At 56.8% G+C, this 18,945-nt stretch overlaps 1 protein-coding gene across 1 annotated transcript; it reads left to right on the top strand.

The window, feature by feature from the left end:
* The first annotated feature begins 3,006 nt into the window (after positions 1-3,006).
* TGME49_297330 (hypothetical protein) lies at positions 3,007-16,970 on the top strand. Its single transcript, XM_018782309.1, has 3 exons — positions 3,007-10,119; positions 10,969-11,897; positions 12,423-16,970. Exons 1-3 carry the CDS (start codon positions 5,318-5,320, stop codon positions 16,166-16,168), a joined length of 9,477 nt encoding a protein of 3,158 aa, XP_018638351.1. The 5' UTR covers positions 3,007-5,317; the 3' UTR covers positions 16,169-16,970.
* The last annotated feature ends 1,975 nt before the right edge of the window (positions 16,971-18,945 follow it).

Below are 18,945 nucleotides of genomic sequence, written 5' to 3'. Positions count from 1 at the left end.
GAGAGGGATCAACATTTAGGGGTCTTTTCGGTTCTTGCCAGCTTCTTTTCAGTTGCTCAGGTGACCTGTGCTTGGTCAGAGGACATTTTGCAAGCTCTTCTCAGGGGATCGGGGTTTGTTTTTAATTGTATGTGGCTCGTTTCTTTTTCCCGTCTTGAGAATGACAAGACTGGAGCGGTTTGTCGGGTATCCAGGGCAGCCCGACCGGGAGACGGGTGGAGGCAGGCGCACCACATCACCTTGCCTTGCCACTTTGCTCAAGGGGCACCACCAACTCGCACCACTGTGAAATTTGAGACCAGCACGACGCGACACCGTGCTATGGAGCGATTTTCGTCGGAAAAAAACACTCGCAACAATGGTGAAAGTGTGGGATTAAGCGGTGGAGACCACCTCTTTTTGTTTCGGGTGGCCATGTAGTTTGAAGATGCCCGGAGTTCGGGTGTGGCCGGAACGCTTTGTAAACCGTTACACTCACCCTAGTGTCACCTTTGAAGCGGCCTCCTCCCATCCGAGGTGCGACGGAGACCACACTCAATTGAATTGTTTGTGCTGCCGCGTGTCGTGTGCGTTCCTGTCAAGTATCATGGAACCATCAACATCAGATGAAAAAGATGACATATATGAAGAATCGCAGCGTGGCGACAACTGCTGTACAGGTGAGCAGACACCGGAAAGCGTAACACAGGCGTCTCTCGTTCAGCTTTCACGGCGTTGTTCGTCACCAGTGTACAATTTCTTCCGAATTTATAGTCATGCCGCCGGAAAACAAGCTAGGTGCGTCAAATGTGAGCAGAAATTCCGTTTCACCGGCTCAACTACCGTTTTGTTTGAGCATTTAAAGAGGAAGCATGGGCTGGACATGCTCTCTGAACAGCGACGACGACGGAAGACTGCCACGCGGCCCCGAGCCCCGGTGCCTCCGGGGGGGCCGTTGCAAGATCCCGTCTTCGATATGGAGCGCGTGAAACTGGAAACGAAGTTTCACAGTGACGAACAACTCGTGTGTGAAGAGGACAGCTCTTTCAGCACGCCAAGTGACTTCCCTTCTCCAGCGGAAGCCTCTCAGGGCACGGACACACCCTACCTCTCTTCCGGGAGCCGGTCTGAGGAGGGTGGCGGCCGATTCGATGTCCAGACGGAATGTATGTCACGAGGCTACGTTGACGCCAGTGCTTTGTCTTCAGTTCTCCGGCTTACTCTCGACGGGGAGACTGGTTCAACCCCGAACACTGGAGGAGATAACCTTTCGTCCTGTGCCGTGCCAGCTTGGTGGTGGTATGGACCCGAGCGAAGCAGTGCATGCTTGTGACGAAAGGTACGGACCGATTCTGCTTTGAGTGACTTGGAGCAAGCGTCAGACTAGGACCATCTGGTTACGTAGGGTGTTACCGTTGAAGAAATGGAGCGCGTTTCTTCCAAGTGGGTTTTGCAAATGTTGTGTCGCTGCAGGGGCCAGGGGACGCCTGTCACGGTCCTCAAATATGCAGCATGGGCACTTGCGTAGACGGCAATACCGCGTCCGGCTTGTCTGCGTGCCGGGCTTGGTGGATGTTAATTGTGCTGGTGAAAACTTTTCAAGAGGTAAACTTTCCACCCTCTTGTGCTCGGGTGATGTACGGCGGCTGCCGGCTTGCCAACACAGGCGTAAGCCGGGAGTCAACGACTCGTGTGCTGTTCATTGTGGCATACAATTTCTCTCCGTTCTGCTATTCCCCAAACGAGGTGAGCTGATACTCCGTTGCAGACTTTGACCTCACCCTGCGCGGTCTTTTTTTTCCTGCCCAAAAGATGCTGGCAAGGAGCGCGTGAGGAACAGAACAGGTGAAGGTGCGGAAACCGGCCCCAGCACACAGGGACAACAACGTGCCACTACAGGGAAAGGTTCAGTGTTATCGGTATCTATCTGTTCATCCGTGCACGCCCGCATTTCTATTTTTTATCGCATCCACCGTGAGGGATTTTGTTTCGCGATAGGGAATGTGTTTTTGCACATGGACAATTTCAAACTTTGCCTGTCGTGCATGGGTATTGTTCCCCGCGCGATTGTAGAATGCAAGATCGACCGAAGAGTCGTACATGGAACATATTTGTGTACCCTGTGCTGATGTGCGCAACAGGGAGGGGTGAACACACAGGGAGCAAGCACCCGATGGTACAACTGTGTTTTTGTGTGTTTCTGCTGTACTCTACAAAGTGTGTGTCGAGGGCGAGTGTTCCACTTCCACTTTTTTGTCGTCAGCCGCGTCATGGTTGCGGCTGGCTAAGAGTGGGCGGTTTCATGAGGGACAGTGAGTTATGCAGTTCGTAGGCGGCCCGGAAAATGGTTCATCTGATCAGTACGGCCGTCCAGGGAACTCAACAGGCCTGCGTGTCCAGTTTCGCGTCATAAGTGGACGATATTCAGGGCAGTAAGAGAAACAGACTTTTGATCGGACGCACAGTCATCCGAGGCAGTGTCTCGTCACCGCACACGCTCGGTTCTTTCTCTGTTGAAGAACTTGGAGAAGCGGGAATATCTTTTTGAAAAACGGGATGGGGAGGAGGTGTCGGAAAAGGGGAAGCGGTCTGATCGTGAGCGGGTACAGCACAGGCCGTGCTGCGAGAGGCGTCACTTTCGTCCGTTTGGCTGAGTTCTTTTACCTCGTATAGGTAATTGAGAACTTCCGTTAGGAACGTTTTCTCTTTGACAGTTGTTGTGGATCCGTGATGCCTCAACTTCCGACGAGTCCAATGGAGTATAGACATTGACCCTACAGTCATTTTCGTCTTTAGAAAACGGACTGAAATTGAACGTGCATCAGTAGCATGAAGCACTCGTACCTCAAAGGAACAGACGCTGCTGAAGGCTGCGGGAGTTTCCTATGTGAAATCGTTTCTCTTGGCTGCACTACGCCTACACTGATGTGGCACAGCTTCATCGTGGGTCCGTTTGGGAAGGAATAAGCTAGTGCAGATTGGATAGCCAGTGTAGCACTGAGAGTTGCTTTATCACCACCAGAAAGCTTGAATATCACCACCTGTACTACAATTCAGGTAAGTCGTGCACATGCAGTAGGGTGCAATTCCTTTCGCCTGCTGTGGGGCTCATCGAACTCTGGACAAGCCCAGCGAGTCTGTATTCAGCCTCACAGAGAGCAGACGACAATGTTTCATACATTCATTAACAGTCGCGCCCCAGTTCGTGCGCGTCACAACTCATACACGGTCGATGCTAGAGAAGTCCGAGGTACATAGCGTAGCCTATACGTCGGGGGACCGCATTGTTCGAAATACGCAAGGTATCATGGCATAGAAACCTGGATGTGAGAAGAAAGAACAAAACTCAGTTCGCTGGCGCCTGCGGGAGCGACCTAGCCGGTTCACACTTCTGAAACACGAACATAATCCATGCTACAGCTCATTTTCCCCAAGCAAGCACGCAAATACTGGCAAAGTTACCACCTGAAAAGACGTTCGGTTATAATGAGCCACGGGGTTCGGTTGTAAAACTGCAGAAAGCGGCAGTGGACCTCAGCTATTGACAGCGCCACTGAAGCGTCTTTGGATCGTTAATCGGAAAACCAATCACAGACTCCCCTGCATGCAGACACAAGTGTTCCTCGTGGCAAGTGCAGATGACTGACGACATCACTAAATGCTGGAGAATTTTCAACATCAGGTTGAATGAGCCTGCTGTCCGGCGAAACGCCATTGAGGTATCTCGCTGGAAACATGAATGCAAATGGCTTGCCGTATCAATTGAATACGAATGTCTTACGAAGGGTGAATGCTAAACTACCGGTCGAACCTGCATGCGCACATGTAATTCCTTCGTTTCGATTTTCACTTGAGGGGAACGGGCCGCCCCCGACAACAGATGATTCCTCGGACTGAGACCGTTGCATTACTCACGTTTCACTATTATAAAAACAACACAGGCTTTGAGGGGGGGGAACTGGTGGTGCTTGTGTAACGCCAGAAGAACTTAGATGCTCCCTCAGCCCTTCCAGCATCGAGAACCGTCGCCTGGGAAAGAACAGCCTCTGAATGAACTGGTTCTTCCCGGGGGCCAGGGTACTTGATAAGCGCGGTCCTCGAAATGCTCGTAGGCGAAAAAAACCCGCGCTCTTTGCTTTCTTGCCTTGTGTAGCTTCTGCCTTCAACCTAAATGCTACGCGCCAGTCTGTCGTCGCACGGCCTAACCATGTCTCAAGCAGCTGGCTACGCGGAAAAGAATTGCTTTTCGGAATCGCGGATGGTTTCCTTATCAAGACGAAGCCAGTGCATCATCCATCCCATCGGATTGAAACGAGTAGTTAATCCGTCATTACTACGCCAGAAGTGTGGCTTTTTCGTCGGCCTCGACTAGAGTGTCGGTCTATGACGGTTGTTGTATGATGCCTTCCGCGTCGCGCTGGCGCGAACTAGGTTCGTGCACTGGAGATCTACGACTGCATGGTCGAAGAAACAACAAACGTTATCCTTTGCTGCGATCCCTTTTCCCAGCTTGCTTGGCTAGAACATGGACAGAAACTCTTCCGTGATCGTAAACTAGTTGGTTTCGACTGTATGCTCTCAAGAGGATTTCCCGGGTGTGCATTTGTAGACGGGCAGGTGTTCAGCTGTTGCATGCCGCAAACTGGTACCTTCTCATGCGCGTTTTCCAGCATCGTCCTCAAAATGTACACCAAAAATCCGTCTGTGAATCACAAATGAACAGCTTTCGTCCATCTGCTTTTCATCTCAAAGGCCGAGGAGATCCTCTAGTAGACAGAAGAACGCTCGAACCGTCTCTTTCCCTTCTGCCGACAGCTGCGAAAGGCAGGTGACTTCGCGCGTGCTCTCACGCCTGCCCAACTGCGGTTCCGTCGCTCGACAAAGTTTCCTAACCCTCCTCCTTCACTAGAACATTCCCTGAAATGTACAGCCTTCGTTCACTAAACTTTTTTTTTCAGTGCCCTTCTATTAGGCAGTCTTTTCGAGTTCCCAGACTGTGTGTGTGCCTTCGCTAGCGTCCCGGCTCTTCGCCGTCGTTCAGCATTCTAGCCTCGCGCAGCACAGCCCGTTGCTTAACTGGCACGTCAGTGACTTTCGTCCCCACTTTCGTACCACCATCGCGTCGCCATGTTCACAGCGCAGTAGGCGAGCTCGTCTCTCGAGCTATAGGAAAGCTTGAAACGCTAGACCGCGAATAACGCGTAGCTGGCCTTCGCCTCACGGATTCTTCGGCTGTTCGCACACCTGCATAGACACACGCCTTTGTAGACTTTTACCTGAAGCATTCGTGGCGCGTTTTTCTTCGGCGTCCCTAACTTCACCTGGAGGCCACCGCAGCATGGAAGAACTCGCCCATCGCCGTCGCTCTCCCCCTCCAAGAAGAAGTGAAAACAGCGGGGCTTGCCAGTGCGTTTCGTCGACCAACGAAGACATAGAGGCGGGTGTTCCGGCGTGGATGCTGGAGAGTCCGGATTCTACAGCATTGCTTCCTCCGCAGGCGACTTCCGGTGCAGACAGCGACAATCTGCGTCTTGATGGCGGGTGCTCTGCCTCAAAGCAGGCAGGGGGTGCAGAGGAGCGAGGAAGAGAGAAGGACGAGCGTCGAGGGAAGCGTGTCTCCACGGTGGTAGCCCCACGGTCTTCAGAGCCGTTGCATCCAGAGAACCGTCAGAACACAGCGAACCTTTTCGGAGGCACTCCAAGCGTCCCTCGGCCTCAAGATGGAGACGCCGCGGCACCCACACACGCTTTGTTCCCCGCCCCGGTTTCGCCTTCTCCTGGGGCAGCAGCCTCACTTCTTCTGTTCATGCGGGCGGGGTTCCTGCACCGGAAAACGCGTCACACTCGCCGCTTCGCGAAACGCTTCCTCATTCTCGACAGACACATTCTGTTCTCCTTCAAGTCGATTCCTCTCAAGTGCCGGAACGTCTGCAGATACACGTCCCACCTTCTCTTCGCTTCCTACGCCGCCGCCCCTCCTGACGGTTCCGCAGGTGTGACCGCCTCTCAGGAAGAAGAAGACGAGTCTGAAGACGTTTCTTCTTGCCAGTCGCCGTCTGTGGGCGACTGCGCCTTGAAGGCCATCTCCACGTCTGGCACTGCTCTCGACGCTTCTGAACGCTCTCCGTCTGCCGCGTCCCCACATCGCTCTCCCCATCTCCACCGACCGGAGACTCGGCAAGACCAGCTAGCCTGCAAACCTCGCCGACTTCTTCCTTCCGGCGCGTCTCGCCGCGCAGGCGGGTCGCTGTCGAGACAGCAGGGGCCTCCTCAGTCTCCAGAGCATACGGGGTCACCGCCATCCCGCCTGTCTACAGAAGGGTGGCAGGAAGCGGGAGAGGACGACTCTCTATTCGCGGAGGAACCGAACGCCCGCGCGCCACAAAAACGCCTTTGCCGTCGTTCTGGAGGCGAGGAGAGACGCGCGCGACGAGAGGGCGTTGGCTGCTGGGTCGATGGTCGTTGCGCCGACTGGAGGACGCATGGAAGCGTCTCGGAGAAGGGAACACAGTCTTGCCGCGAGCTGGGTGCAGACTCAGCTGCTCCTTGGACACCTTGCGTTTCGCCTCTCGCGATTGTGACGGATTCCGCTCTCGCGGACTTGTTCGACTTCTCGCAGGCGACGTGTGCCTGGGACCTGCGGACTGCGCGTCTCTCGAACTTCTCCTACGACAAGCAACAAAAGGGCTTCACCTGGACACTCCATGCGCAGAACGTCCTGCAGCTGGCGCTCGAGACCCAGCGGGCGAGAAGGAAGAGGGAGGACGAGAAGGGCCGGAGTCCGTCCGGAAAAACGACCGGTCTTGATATGTTGCGCTCCTCCTCTTCACTGTTCGGGGAGGGCATCGCGACAGAAACGACGAGAGCAACGGAGACAACTGGGGCTATAGATCTGCGGCAGAGACAACAGGGGGCGGCAGCACCCAGAGAGGGTCGAAACACCGTGCGTGTCGCCGCGGACAGTCGTTTGCATGACTCACACTCGACTCCTGTTCACCCCACTGGGCAGGAGGGATGTCTCGCTCAGTCCAGTGGAGAAGAAGGCACGGCCGCTCGCACGGGAAGAGGTGTAGGTCGAGAGAAGCAGCTCGACTTCCCGAGGCACCTGCGAGTGGAAAGGAGACAAGGTGCCGGCGAGGAGGAGCCTGAGGACCGGCGCGAGCAGGACCGAGTCCCCGGAGACAGCTCGGACCGCTCCTGCTCGACTCCGAAATCTTTCGACCCCTTCGTGGAATCAGCGCCTGGAGAAGACCAGCAATCGGGATGCACGCTCGCGCTTCTTCACAGAAAAGGTGAGAACCGTGCTCACCGTCGCTTCGCCTTCGGTCACCTCACCGGGGAGCAGGCGAAAGTGGGAAGAGCGGCGGGGTACCTGGACGATGCCGAAACTCTGCGAGACGGCTCTTCTTCGGCGTCACGGAGTTCTTCGTCCTCCTCAGCCACGCAGGGCACTGGCGGAGAAGCAATTGAAGACGAAGCCTTCAGGCGCTTTGAGGATGAACAGTTTCTGATGGAAGCCGCGGCAGACAGAGGAGGCGATGATCTGTACTTCTCGGGGCATAGCGAGCTGTCTGGACGATCTGGCGCGGCGCACTCGGAGCCCGGACGCCTGCTGCGAGAAGGGGAAAGCGGAGCCTTGGAAGGAGAGGCGAATGAAGACGGTACGCTTGGCAGCCGAGCCGAAAGGGATGAGGAACCTGAATCGGCGACGGTCTCCCCGTCCCTCCAATATGCCTCTCCGGCCTCGGGGCTCCACTCCGACTCCGATGGCTTGATGGACGCACCGAGCTTGAGTGTACATACACCCGAGATCGCGGCGCTCTCGGGCGAGGCCAGACGCGGAAAACGGGTGTCGGGGGCACTGCAGGAGCGGTGCAAGGACACGGGTCCGACAGAGACTTCCAGTCTGGAGCCTCGACAACTGCGTCCGAGTACCAAGTGGTTCTGTATCTCGAAGTCCGCAACTTCCGCGCCTCTGCCGCAGACGAGCGTCTTGCCACCAACGGGGTACTTCGACGATCTCGACGCCTTTCCGCCGCTCCCGCCTCCCGCGGCGTGCATGGAGACTCTCACCTTCTACACCCCAGACGCCGTGACCGCCCACGACTGGGTGGCGGCGCTCCTCCGGAGCAGGGAGTTCGGCTCCGCCGCGGCGGTGTATGTCCACTGGCGCGACCTGCAGCTCTACACCAACGCGTGCGCCGAGGGCCTTCCGCACTGGGTGTGGCCCCTCGTCGACTGGGTCGAGAAGCGCGAGGTGGAGCGGCGGCGCGCTGCCGCCCTCCGAGCGGGCCGCCTCGAAACCATTCCTGCGTCTTCTCTGCGTTTCTCGCCGTCCTCGTTCGATGGCAACAACGCTTGCACAAGTGTCGAGGGGAGCTCTGGAGCTGGCCAGGCTCCGGAGGCCTCAGCGCCCGGGACTCGCTCACGCCTTGAGCACGCCGACGAGTCCAGCGAGACCCCCTCGGCGTCTGCGGCCTCGCCGACGGCTCCTCCCCAGTCGCAGAGGGGACCCGGAACCGCAGCCGAGGCGTCGCAAGGAACCGGAGAAGAGGAAGCCGTTTTGGGTTCGCTTTTGTCTTGTCTTCGCGAAACGATTGCGAATGCGGTGTCCCCGGACACAGGGCCTGCGTTGGGAGGCCGAGGCACGAGCCAGGAGCACCAGCCGGGTCTGCGAGGCGCGGCTTCTTCTCTTTCCGCAGGAGCCCTGGAGACGGGAGACGAAGGAGAGACGAGGGAAGAGACTTCTTTTACCACGACGCAGAAGCGAGACGGGAGGCGAATGCGCATGCCCATGGGCGCTGTAGACTCCGCTGCACGGGCGAGAAGAACACTCAAAGACGCCGTGTCAGTGCGAGTGAAACCGTATGCGTTCGACCCTTTCTCGCTTCTTCCTCCGCCTTCGGCTGTATCGTTTTCTCTCCTCTCTCTGGCGCTCCATTCGCTCGACGTTCCGCTCTTCCCGGTCGGCTACACGCCGTACATTCTCGTCAGTTTCCAGTCTTCTTTGTATCCCTGCGTGCTGATTCCGGGGTCTCCAGACTCAGCTTGTTCTCCATTTCTCCCGCTGCCTGCGGCGGCTGCGGCGACGCCCGCGGCGTCCGCATCTCTGTTTCAGAAACTGTTCTCGCGCGCGTCTCCGCATCCAGTGCCGACGTTCGGGCCTTCGAGTTTCGTCTTCCGGCCTGCGCCCTGTCTCAATCTCCCACTGTTCGCGCCTAGGAACCAGCAAGACCTCGTCCTCCACCTCTACGCGGCGCCGCCCCCCAGCTACGCGCCCGCACCCGCCGCGCGCGGTCGACAGTCTTCGCAGACACCCAAGAGGAGGCAGGGCGACTTCGAGAGTCGGCGCGTCCAGCGCATCACCGGGGCGGCGGCCGCGCGCGCAGGCTCGGGCGACCCAGGAGGCCCCGCAAGCAACGCCGAAGTCGGCATTTCTCTCCCTTCGCTCCCTTGCCCCCCGCCGTCGGCTCAAGGCCCCCCCGCCTCCCTCGGTCCCTTTCTCTCCGCGACCCAGCCGTGGGCGCCGTCTCTCGCCTTGTCTCTGTCCCTGGCCTGTCCCCTCGCGTACTACCTTGGCTCAGTGGCTGTCCCGAGCCACCTGTTCGGCCCTGCGACGCCGCAGCGCTTGTCTCTGCCTCTCCTGCCTTTTCCTTCTTCTTCGCATGCTGTGACCCATCCTCTCGCTGACTTGTGCCGAGTACTGCCGTCGTCCCGGTCGTCGGGAGAGTCTGGCGCCTCCGCTGGGGGCCTCGGCGCTTCAGGACGAGAGACAGGCTCAGCGCCTCAAACCAGCGGAGACAGCCGTGCGGGCGCGTCCGCTCCAGAGGCGAACCCGCAGGGCCCTCTTGCGGCGACCGCAGTCGGAGGCGACAAGGGGCGAGAGGTGAAGGGACGAGAGACGAAGTCTCTCAAGGCCGACGAGGGGCGAATTGAAATCTCTGTATTGAGTCCGACTTTGTGGCCGAGTTATCTGCAACCTGTGGAGGAAGTCTTCGATACGCCTCAGCCCTTCCTCGATAGCTCCAGTGTCGCGACAGGAGCAGCTGCAGCAGCAGACGCCGCAGGTGGAGGAGGCACTTGGCTTCCGATTCAACAGCTCCTTCTCCAAATCAAACGCCTTGGCAGACTACGAGACAGGTGCGCTTCCCGAAAAAAGATGGAACAGTTTACACACGCAACACAGAAAGTTACACAGGAATTGAATCCGTCGTGTCTGTCTCTGTATGCCCACCTGTCTGCCTATATCTCCCCCTAGGTCTCTATATCTGTCTCTCTCCGTTCATCAATTCAACCAAATCTATCTAACTGTCTATCCATATCTGTCTCGATATCCACCTCTCCCTATCTATTTGTCTACATCTGTCAGCATATATATATATATACATAGATATATACATACGTGCATATGTATGTATATGTATATATATATATATATATATATTTCTGTAATTATGTGTATACAGTTATAGTATATGTGTGAGTAGAGGTCCGAGAGGGAGACGCATGTGAGTAGATCAACAGGAGAATGCGGTAAGAGAGTTGCGTCCTTCCAGGCGATTTAGAGAATGTTTTTCAGACAGCTCCGACCACAATGCATGCAGCTGAAACCGTGCGGGGCACTCTTTGCGGACGACTGCCTGCTTTGCTGGGTGTTCGAGCCTGGCCTCGGCCGAGTCTGTCCCGTCTGTCGGACGCGAAGTAGCCACTGAAGTCGGCTGCTGTACGTACACCCGAAAGGCGTGCTGTGTCTAGATAGTTCGCTCGTGAAGCGATCAGGCGTGGAAACGCATGCGTTCAAATACGGACGCGTGAATGGTTCGAGCTCTCCAGGGCTATCTCCTTCGCTCTTGTTTTTTCAAGTTTGTCCTTCTGTGTTTCACCCGTTGTGTGCCACCTGACTCGACGCCCCGCCTGTCACTACAGCTTCGCGTTCTCTGTCTCCATCGTTTTTTTTCGTATCTCTTCCTCCTGCGCCTTTGACCTCAGGATCGCCGGATTCGCGTCTCTAGCGTCGGCCGTGACGGAGTTCACCTCGCCGTCTTTCTCGCTGTTTTGTCTGGCTTACCTTCTCCTATCTCTGCTTTTTCTTCCCTCGCGTTTCCTCGCGTTTCTGCTTTTTCCGGCTCTGCTGGTGGTGCTCAGTCGGCACCCGCGGGCAGGCATTTGTCTCCTCGACTTCCTCACTGAATTTCCGCTCTTCATGCTCTTCACGCCGCGGCGCATGCAGTTGCAGGTCCTGCTTTCTCCCTCTTCTTCAGCGTCGCGAGATTCTCGTCCCCTCGCGTGCATGCTGGTTCTCCTTCTGAAGCATCACCACGCCTCTTGGCATCTCGATCCCGCCGCATCTGGAAGCATAAACGGCAGCGACAATCCCCCCCAAAACTGCGAGACCTTCTTGTCAGAGTCCCCCCTTTCGCGCGCGTCCTCTGCGCCGCCTCGCCCCTCCTGCAAAGGAGACAGTTGCGGACGCTGCACTCAGGCCGAGGGTCTCAAGCATGGCAAAAGAAAGCCCCAAGCTGAGGCTCCATCTCGTCGGTTTTCGTGGAGTGTATGCGGTTGTTTTTCACCGTGCTGCTCGCCGTGGCGCCTGCCGCCTCCCCTCCCGCGGCTGCTTCTGCCTTCCTATGAAAGAGAAGAAAAAGACTTCTGGAGCACTTGCCGCGAGCGCGGGAAGTTTGCGGAACTCGTGGTGTCTACGCTTCACTGGACGCGCCTTCTTCTCGCCTTCTCCGTCGCCGGCGGAGCCCCCCAGCTCTCTCCCGCAGTCGCCGGGCTCCTCTGCGCAGACTGCGACTTCGTCCCCGCATGCGGCGGAAGTCGCTCGGGACGCCGGGGGACTTCAGAGGGAGGGCAGGAAGCGCGCGACGAAGCGGCGCGGTCCAGCGAAACGCGGCGAGAAACTGAGGAAGACACAGGTCAGTGAGTGGGGCGAAGGAACCATGATCCGAGCGCGAAGAAGGCTGCAGAAGACCTCTCGCGGAACGGATACTTTTGCTGAATTCATGTTTTCAGTGCTGTGGTGGAGACGCAGAATCAACGATCATTACACACTCACCCCTTCAACTGCGCGAAACGAAAGAGTGTGTCGCAACACAGCACATTTGTACCGTCAGTCAAACATGGCATATGATGATGAACTCGCGCTTTACGCTGAAACTTGTTTCCTACAGAAGCCGCGCCACGCAGAAGTGGAGCTGCTGGTTACTTCGAATCAGCTTTCCATCGGAGGGTGCGCGCGAGTGGTGCGGCCGAAGCAGCTTCTTGTTTCACAAGCATCCGATTGCTGTCCGCCGAAGCCTTTCGAACACCGTTGAGAACGTTCACCTGCGTCGCCGCAGACACAACGCTAAAAGCCGTCCAGTGGACTGCTCCCTGGCGCCTAATTGCATTTCATCGTTGTTCAGCTGTCGCGTGCAGCGTTTTCTTTCGCGTGTGTGCAGGGGCAGAGCCGCCGAGATCGAAAGACGACAGGCAGCGAGAATGGAGGGAAGAAGAGCGAGGCGGAAAGGGAGAAGACGAAGAGAGAGAAGACGCGCAAGAGGGAGAGGGAGAAGGAGAAGGGGGAGAAGGAGAAGAAGGAGAAGAAGGAAAAGAAGGAGAAGAAGGGGAAGAAATACAGAGAGGAGTGAGAGCACAAGTGGATGAAGAGGAAGTTGGTGGAGAAGAAGTGGCGGAAGAAGAAGAGGAGGAAGAAGGAAGGCGAGAAAGAGAAAAGGGAGGAAAAGAGAAAGTGGACGAAGGAGAGGAGCAGGAGGAGGAAGAAGAGAGAAAAGAAGGAAGGAAACAGGATGAGAGATCAAAAGATGGAGAAGCTGTCGAGGCACAGTACCGAGAAGAAGAAAACCAAGGAGCTTCTGGAGGGAGCAAGAGTGTCGGCAACAAGATGGGTTTCTGGGGACATGCCTGTGCAGGAGGAGACGAACTGGGAAGAACAGAGGCTCTTCTGATACAGGAGGAAGCAGCGGGAAGAAAGGGTGGTGAGGTAGAAAGAGAAGAAGTAGGAGAAAAAAAAAGAGGTGAAAGTTCAAATGAAGAAGCACTGCTGGATTCAAGAAGCGTCTTCGCTTCAGATTCACAACTGCCGCACGACCAGGCAGTGCCGGTGAGTCGACGCTCTCGGCGTCGACATTTTGGACATCGTCATCCTCGTGGCAAACACAAGCTGTCTGCTCCAACTTCATCCTCTCCATCCCCTTCTCGTTCCTCATCTTCACCTTCGTCTCCTTCATCTTCTTACTTAGCTTCATCTGCATCACAACCTTGTTCTTCATCTTCTTCGTCACAACCCTGTTCTGGTTCACAACCTTGTTCTTCTGCATCACAATCTTCTTCGTCTTCCTTATCACGTCCTCGTTCTTCGTCTTCTTCCTCGCAACCTCAATCGTCTTCGCCACCACACGTTTCCTGTGCTTCTTCTTCTTCTGGTCGACAAGCGCCCGCGAGTCATTCAACGAATCCTTCAGTTGCTGTCGGCCCAGAGACGATGTTTACAGGCGTTGCTCAGTTCGCGCGAAAGTGGATGAAGAAACATTTTCGGAAGCGTGAGCGGCTCTCTGCAGAGAGTGAGGCACCCTCCCCCGCCGCCGTGGAGCCCGCGCGCCCGGCGCCGCCTCGAGAGGCCCGAAGAGGTAAGCGCGAGTCGGACGGCAGAGGAGACACCAGTGCATTTGCCAGACAAGCGAGAAAACGCGACGCAGCAGAAGGCGCGCCATTCTTTGCAGAAACTCCTCCTTTTCCGGAACAAAGCCCCTCGCCCGGAGTTGATCTCGTCCAGCTCGGCAGCGCCCACAACTACTTCATGGCCCCGGCCGCGACCGCGCGACCGCTAGTTGGGCTCCAGATCGAGCCGGGCGAGGCACGCAGCGAGGCAGAAGGGGCGAAGGCGAAGGCGGCTGGTTCCCGTCGGCCGCGAGAAAGCGCCACGACTCCAGGGAAGCGCGCGCGGTTTCGAGACGACGACGAAGAGGTGGAACACTGGCGTATGTCGCCTCCAAGGAGACAGACTGCGCGTGCGGTCTCCGGAGACGAGGCTGGCGAGGCGGCGAGCGAAGAACTGGAAGAACAGAGACACCTGCTGACCTCCCAGAACTCGTGGGGACAGACTTCCGGCGTCTCGGCGACCGCGCGGCGGCGGCCGAGCCCGGGGCACCGTCGGCGACGAGAGTACAGTGGAGAGACAGGAAGGAAGACGGGGCAAGCACTCCTGGTTCGCACTGGAGGGCTCGACGCGGAGTTTGCGTTTCGGTTTTTGGCCTCAACATTCGAGCAGGCAGAATCTCAGGGTTCCGCGTGGAAGCAGAGATCGGCACTTACGCAGTCTTGGGGGAGCTGCTTGTTCTCCGTCTTTTCTCCGAGGTTCACGCCTGTCGTGCCGAAGGCGACTCTGTCTCCTCTTGTAGATTCGCCGTTTACCTCGACGCGCCGTCTCTGCAGCGCGTTTCCTGGGCGAGTCTGCAGGGCCTCTCTGCAGGCCCAGATCGCCGCGGCTTCTCCTTTCGTCTCGTCGGAGATTTTTTTGCCAGAAATCGCGCCCGGCTCGCCTCAGCGCTCAGACGCCGTTGACAGATGTCCTGCGTTTTCAGAAAAGCACTCAGCGCTAGGAGTTGCTTCGCGATTTTGGAGAACGAAGCGCCAAGGAGAAGAGGGGCTCCTTGCAGCCGACTACGGGACCCTAAACACCTCGCTCGTGGTCCTGAGCGCCCCCCCGTTCTCGTCGCCTTCTTCAAACGCCGCTGCTCTGGAGGCGCTTCTGGAGCTCTTGACAGTGCGCCGGCCATCGCGCGAGTCGGCATCTCTCTTTCTTCCGTCCCTGCGATTCCCGTGTTTCTCCGAGGCTTCACGAGGGCCAGCCGCCGCCGGTCGCGAGTCGGAGACAGTTTCTCCGGTGTCCATCCCTTCTGCGCAGCCTCTCGAAAACGATATCGAGCCTCCGACTGCGTATTCCTTCTTAGGCTGGGGCGCCAGCGCTCCCGAGGCCGTGGAGGGCCTGTCCCCGCCAGCTGGGCCTGTGCTGCCGACTGCGGGGGGTCCTGACGGTCCCGGGCCTGTCTCCGATCCCGCAGATTTGGAGACCGTGGAAACGCCTTTGGCTGGGTCGTCGCTGCCGGGGGGCGAGCTGTTCGCGCTGTATCGGGAGGTTCGGGCGTCGTCGACTCGGTTTCTTGTCAAGCTGTGGCGGTGGGTGGTGTGGGGAGAGAAGATTTGCAACTTGTTTTCCTGGAGAAACCGCAGTTTGACGGAGGTGGCGTTCGTTTTCGCGGCTCTCCTGCTGCTTCTCCTGGCCTGCGTCCCACTCCAGTACGTCCTCGCGGTCTGGATCGTCCACGCCTTCATCAGCGGCCAGAAGCGCGGCCTCTGGAAGCTTCTGGCGAGGAACTCTGCGCGCCGGCAGGTGGAGGCGGCGATCTTCGAGATTTGTCTCGGCTCTTTCGCGCAGAGCTGCAAATCGGCCTCCACGACTGCCGCGTATTCTCGTCGCGAAGAGTCTGGAAAAAACGAGTCGGCTGAGCGCATGCGTCCGAGGCTCCAGAAGGCCGCGGCGAGGCCTCAGCCGCTGCTGCCCCTCCTCCGCTTCCTGACTGTCCCCGAGCTGCAGCAGCTGCGCCTCAGCCTCTGGCGCAGGTGCGGTGTGGCCCTGCCCTTGGAGACACTTGCGGAGGCCCTGGACGAGACGGAGCTCGCTGAGGCCCTCCGGCGCGGGCGCGAGGAGACAACCGTCAGCTCAAGCCGCTGGGCTCGAACAGACTGGATGACAAATCTCCTCCTGCATGCACCTACGGACGTGACCCACCAGACGAGCGCTGTCGCCCTCCGTGATAGCCGCGCCTTCTGGGCCGGCGCCGAGCTCTTGCCTGAGGAGACGGGCGCGTTGGGCTCCACGGGCGCGGAGACACTCGGGCCCGCTTGCGCCGCGGGCGCCGGAGTCTGTGGGGCGAAGCGACGGGCGGAGGCGCTTTCCGGCTACCGGCTGAGTGACGGAGCGAGCGACAGCGGAGAACAGGAGACCCTGGGAGAAGGAGACAGCCGCGAGCTTCCCGGTGGACTTGGCGCCTTCACTCAGGTTCTGTTTGGGCATGCGACACAGCCTTCCTCTGGGCTCGAGAACGGAGAGGATCGGTTCACGCGACAGAGCGCCCCAATGAATGCTGCCGTCGTCGCTGCGGTCGGCGGCGCCTTCATGCAGTGACGACGCTGAGTGTCGCGTTACTGAGGAAACCAGGACGTTGTAGTCGCTAGGATACTAAATGTAGCTTCGACGATGAGATAGAGTCGGAAAAGTGATGCACAGTTTCGGATGTTGTAGTCCTGTGTATGACTCCGCATGGGACGGGGGAGCGTTTGCGGGGGAAAGATGTCAACGAGGGGAGGGAGAGAACAAAACGAAGGAGAGCTGCCCGAGGAAGTTTTTTTTGCCACCTGACCTAATGGCGTCTCCTGCATACAGACACTGGAAGCGCTTTCAATTTCCCTGAACGAAGATGCATTTACCGCCTTGCCGCGAGTGGGCAGGGATTGAAGTCTGGGTTGTCTGTTGGAAGGTGAGCATGCAGTGAAAGACGAGATTCGTGGAAGGAGAAAACGGGCCTCTACCGCGAACTGCGACTGCAGCGAGAGAAGCAAGAGAGACTTTGAGGGTGGAGAGGAAGAAGCTCAGGAGTGGAAAAGGGACAAGGAAGGAGGTTCCAGGGAAGTCGTAAGAGTTGAATGCACAAGTGCGAGAGTGGACCAAGGACGGAAGGAGGTGATGACGAAAGGGAGAGAAGGGAGACAGGTGTAACGTGGATGGATCGTGGATCTTTCTCGTTTTTGAAAAGAAGTTTCATTTGTCACTCCCGGGGTAAGCGCTCAAAGAGACAAGAGCGACCGGAGAGAGACCCGAGACGAGTGGCGATAAACGTGAAGCGAGGTGGACACAAACACTGGAGTGGATTCTATGGTGGATTTCCAGTCGAGGGCGAAACGGGGCTTTCTTTTCTGACGCTGTGGCCATTGTAGAGAGGACGTTTCTTGCTTTTTGCGTTTTCAGAGTGACAATCTCTTCGATAGCGGGCGACCCCAAAGAGCGCCGTTCCGTGTATTCACTGAGCAGCAGCATGCGAAAGCAGGAACACTCTGCGGAGATGGTCCACTCGACGTTCCACCTCTGCGCCACAAACGAAGCATGCAGGGCGCAGTGGAGCTACACCTTCTCTTACGTATTCACTTCTACGGGAGAGAGTGAAACGAACTCCACAGTTTTATGGTGTTGATACGGAGACTATCGTAGCTGCTTTGTACCCCTCTCTGTGAGGGTTCGGAAGCGATGTTTTGAGAGCATTTTCCAGTTCCCAGCGCCGGCTTTGGAGGACTCAAGCGAGTTACAGGGTCGCTGCAGTTTCTCCTGTGAATCTTCGACAATTCGATTTACAGTGTTTTTCAAGAGGAAAATATCCCCTCCACACCGGCAACATAGCTTCCCCAGACTTTGGCGGACTCCGGCGCGCTCCTCTGAGTCTCTTGCACAGATTCCTACATATAGAACTGGCATGGTGTGATTAGACTTGATAGAGCAAGAGGCCTCCCGCATCCTCGGAGACCTTCAATATCGATACCAAGAGCCCAATACCTAGTACATACTCCCCCGCAGAAGGTAGCTGATTGCCACAACGACATGGAATATCACGCTGCCGTCCGTTGGAACTTCACTGTAGACACGTCTTTCTGCTGAAAAATATCAAAGACTGTGGGAGTAAAGATGACCGATGGTGTTACTCCGTTCGTGGAAGTCAAGCGATTCTCTGGACTCTGTCGTGCTGGAGACACATATCTATAACTCGGACGGAGGGCATGTATGAGCATGTAATGTTCCAGTCTTGCCTGATGCTTTTCGCGGTAACCCCCAAGCTCTCCCCTTCTACGTCGAGCGCGACTTCTGGTGTACCTTCTGGGAAGGATTTAAAAGACCAGAGGCGGCAGCTCGCTAGGTTCACCTTTACTGTACTCTGCACAGTGACGAGGTAATGCACAAGTCAAGCGAAACAGAAAGACCAAAGACTCACTCCAGACGCACTGTCGCGTCTACTACCAAGACAGCCGCCCACCCCGTGTCGACGCCTCCTGCAGATTTGGACTTTCCGCAGCTCCGGTGTGTCTCAGGAAGAGAGACACAAAAGAGCGAAGATCTCTCGGTGAAAGGCAATTTGGAGAATCCGTGCTCTCGTTCTACCCCGATGCGAAGCGCCGCTTTCAAGAGAGAGCACAAGTGGAGAAGTGGATTCAGTCGTATTCGTATCTGTTGAAAGTCGTCAGGGAAAAGACACCGAAAATATGTGCCTCTACTGCTCGGGGTGGCGAGAGTGATCACTGCCGATCTAGAATGTGATCCTCGGAAGTATTCGAGAGGCCCTGCTTTGTAATTATAGCGTCGTTTGCAGCTCTGCCACAATCGAAGCTGGGTAAACGAAACGGAAGCTACAGTTCGTATAAATATAAATAAATGAAGAGGTTCGCGCTCTTTCTCAAGTGCGCATGTGGTTTTTCAAAAGCGTTTGCCCCTTTCGTCCCCCGTTCGACTTCAAGAGAAGAGCAACAACTTCACTTGTCTCCAGCTCAAGCACTTGCTACACAGAGAGCAACAGGGAGCTCGGGAAACTTTGCCTCGCCACTCAAATCTTTCTCGGGTTCTCTGCGTCATCAATGAGGTCACGTAGGCCTTTAGTGTTGTCGCATTCCCACCGGCGCCGACGCACGACGCGGACCTCTCAGGCGCCTTCATCAATGAAACGCCGAACCGTACCTGTACGGGCTCGTAAACTGGCTTCGAGCAAGAGAGACAAGGTCATTTTTCTCGGGTGCCAGTGCTTCGACAGCCAAGAAAACGTTCTCGGAATCTCTTTGGGGAAAAGGAGACAGAGGCTGCTGGTCATTGGTGTGTCTTGTTGGAGACCAACTGAGAGACTCCTATCGACGCGTTAGGAGAGGAGG

The sequence above is a fragment of the Toxoplasma gondii genome, chromosome II, assembly GCF_000006565.2.
Source record: "Toxoplasma gondii ME49 chromosome II, whole genome shotgun sequence".
Taxonomy (NCBI): Eukaryota; Apicomplexa; class Conoidasida; order Eucoccidiorida; family Sarcocystidae; genus Toxoplasma; species Toxoplasma gondii.
The sequence above is the reverse complement of the archived record's forward strand: the minus strand, read 5'-3'. Positions and strand labels throughout refer to the sequence as shown.

Excerpts from the sequence above, each read along its gene's own strand:
- TGME49_297330 (XM_018782309.1), top strand. The coding sequence starts at position 5,318 with ATGGAAGAACTCGCCCATCGCCGTCGCTCTCCCCCTCCAAGAAGAAGT. Across the intron at positions 10,120-10,968 it reads CTTGGCAGACTACGAGACAG|GATCGCCGGATTCGCGTCTC; the intron begins GTGCGCTTCCCG and ends CTTTGACCTCAG. Across the intron at positions 11,898-12,422 it reads AGAAACTGAGGAAGACACAG|GGGCAGAGCCGCCGAGATCG; the intron begins GTCAGTGAGTGG and ends GCGTGTGTGCAG.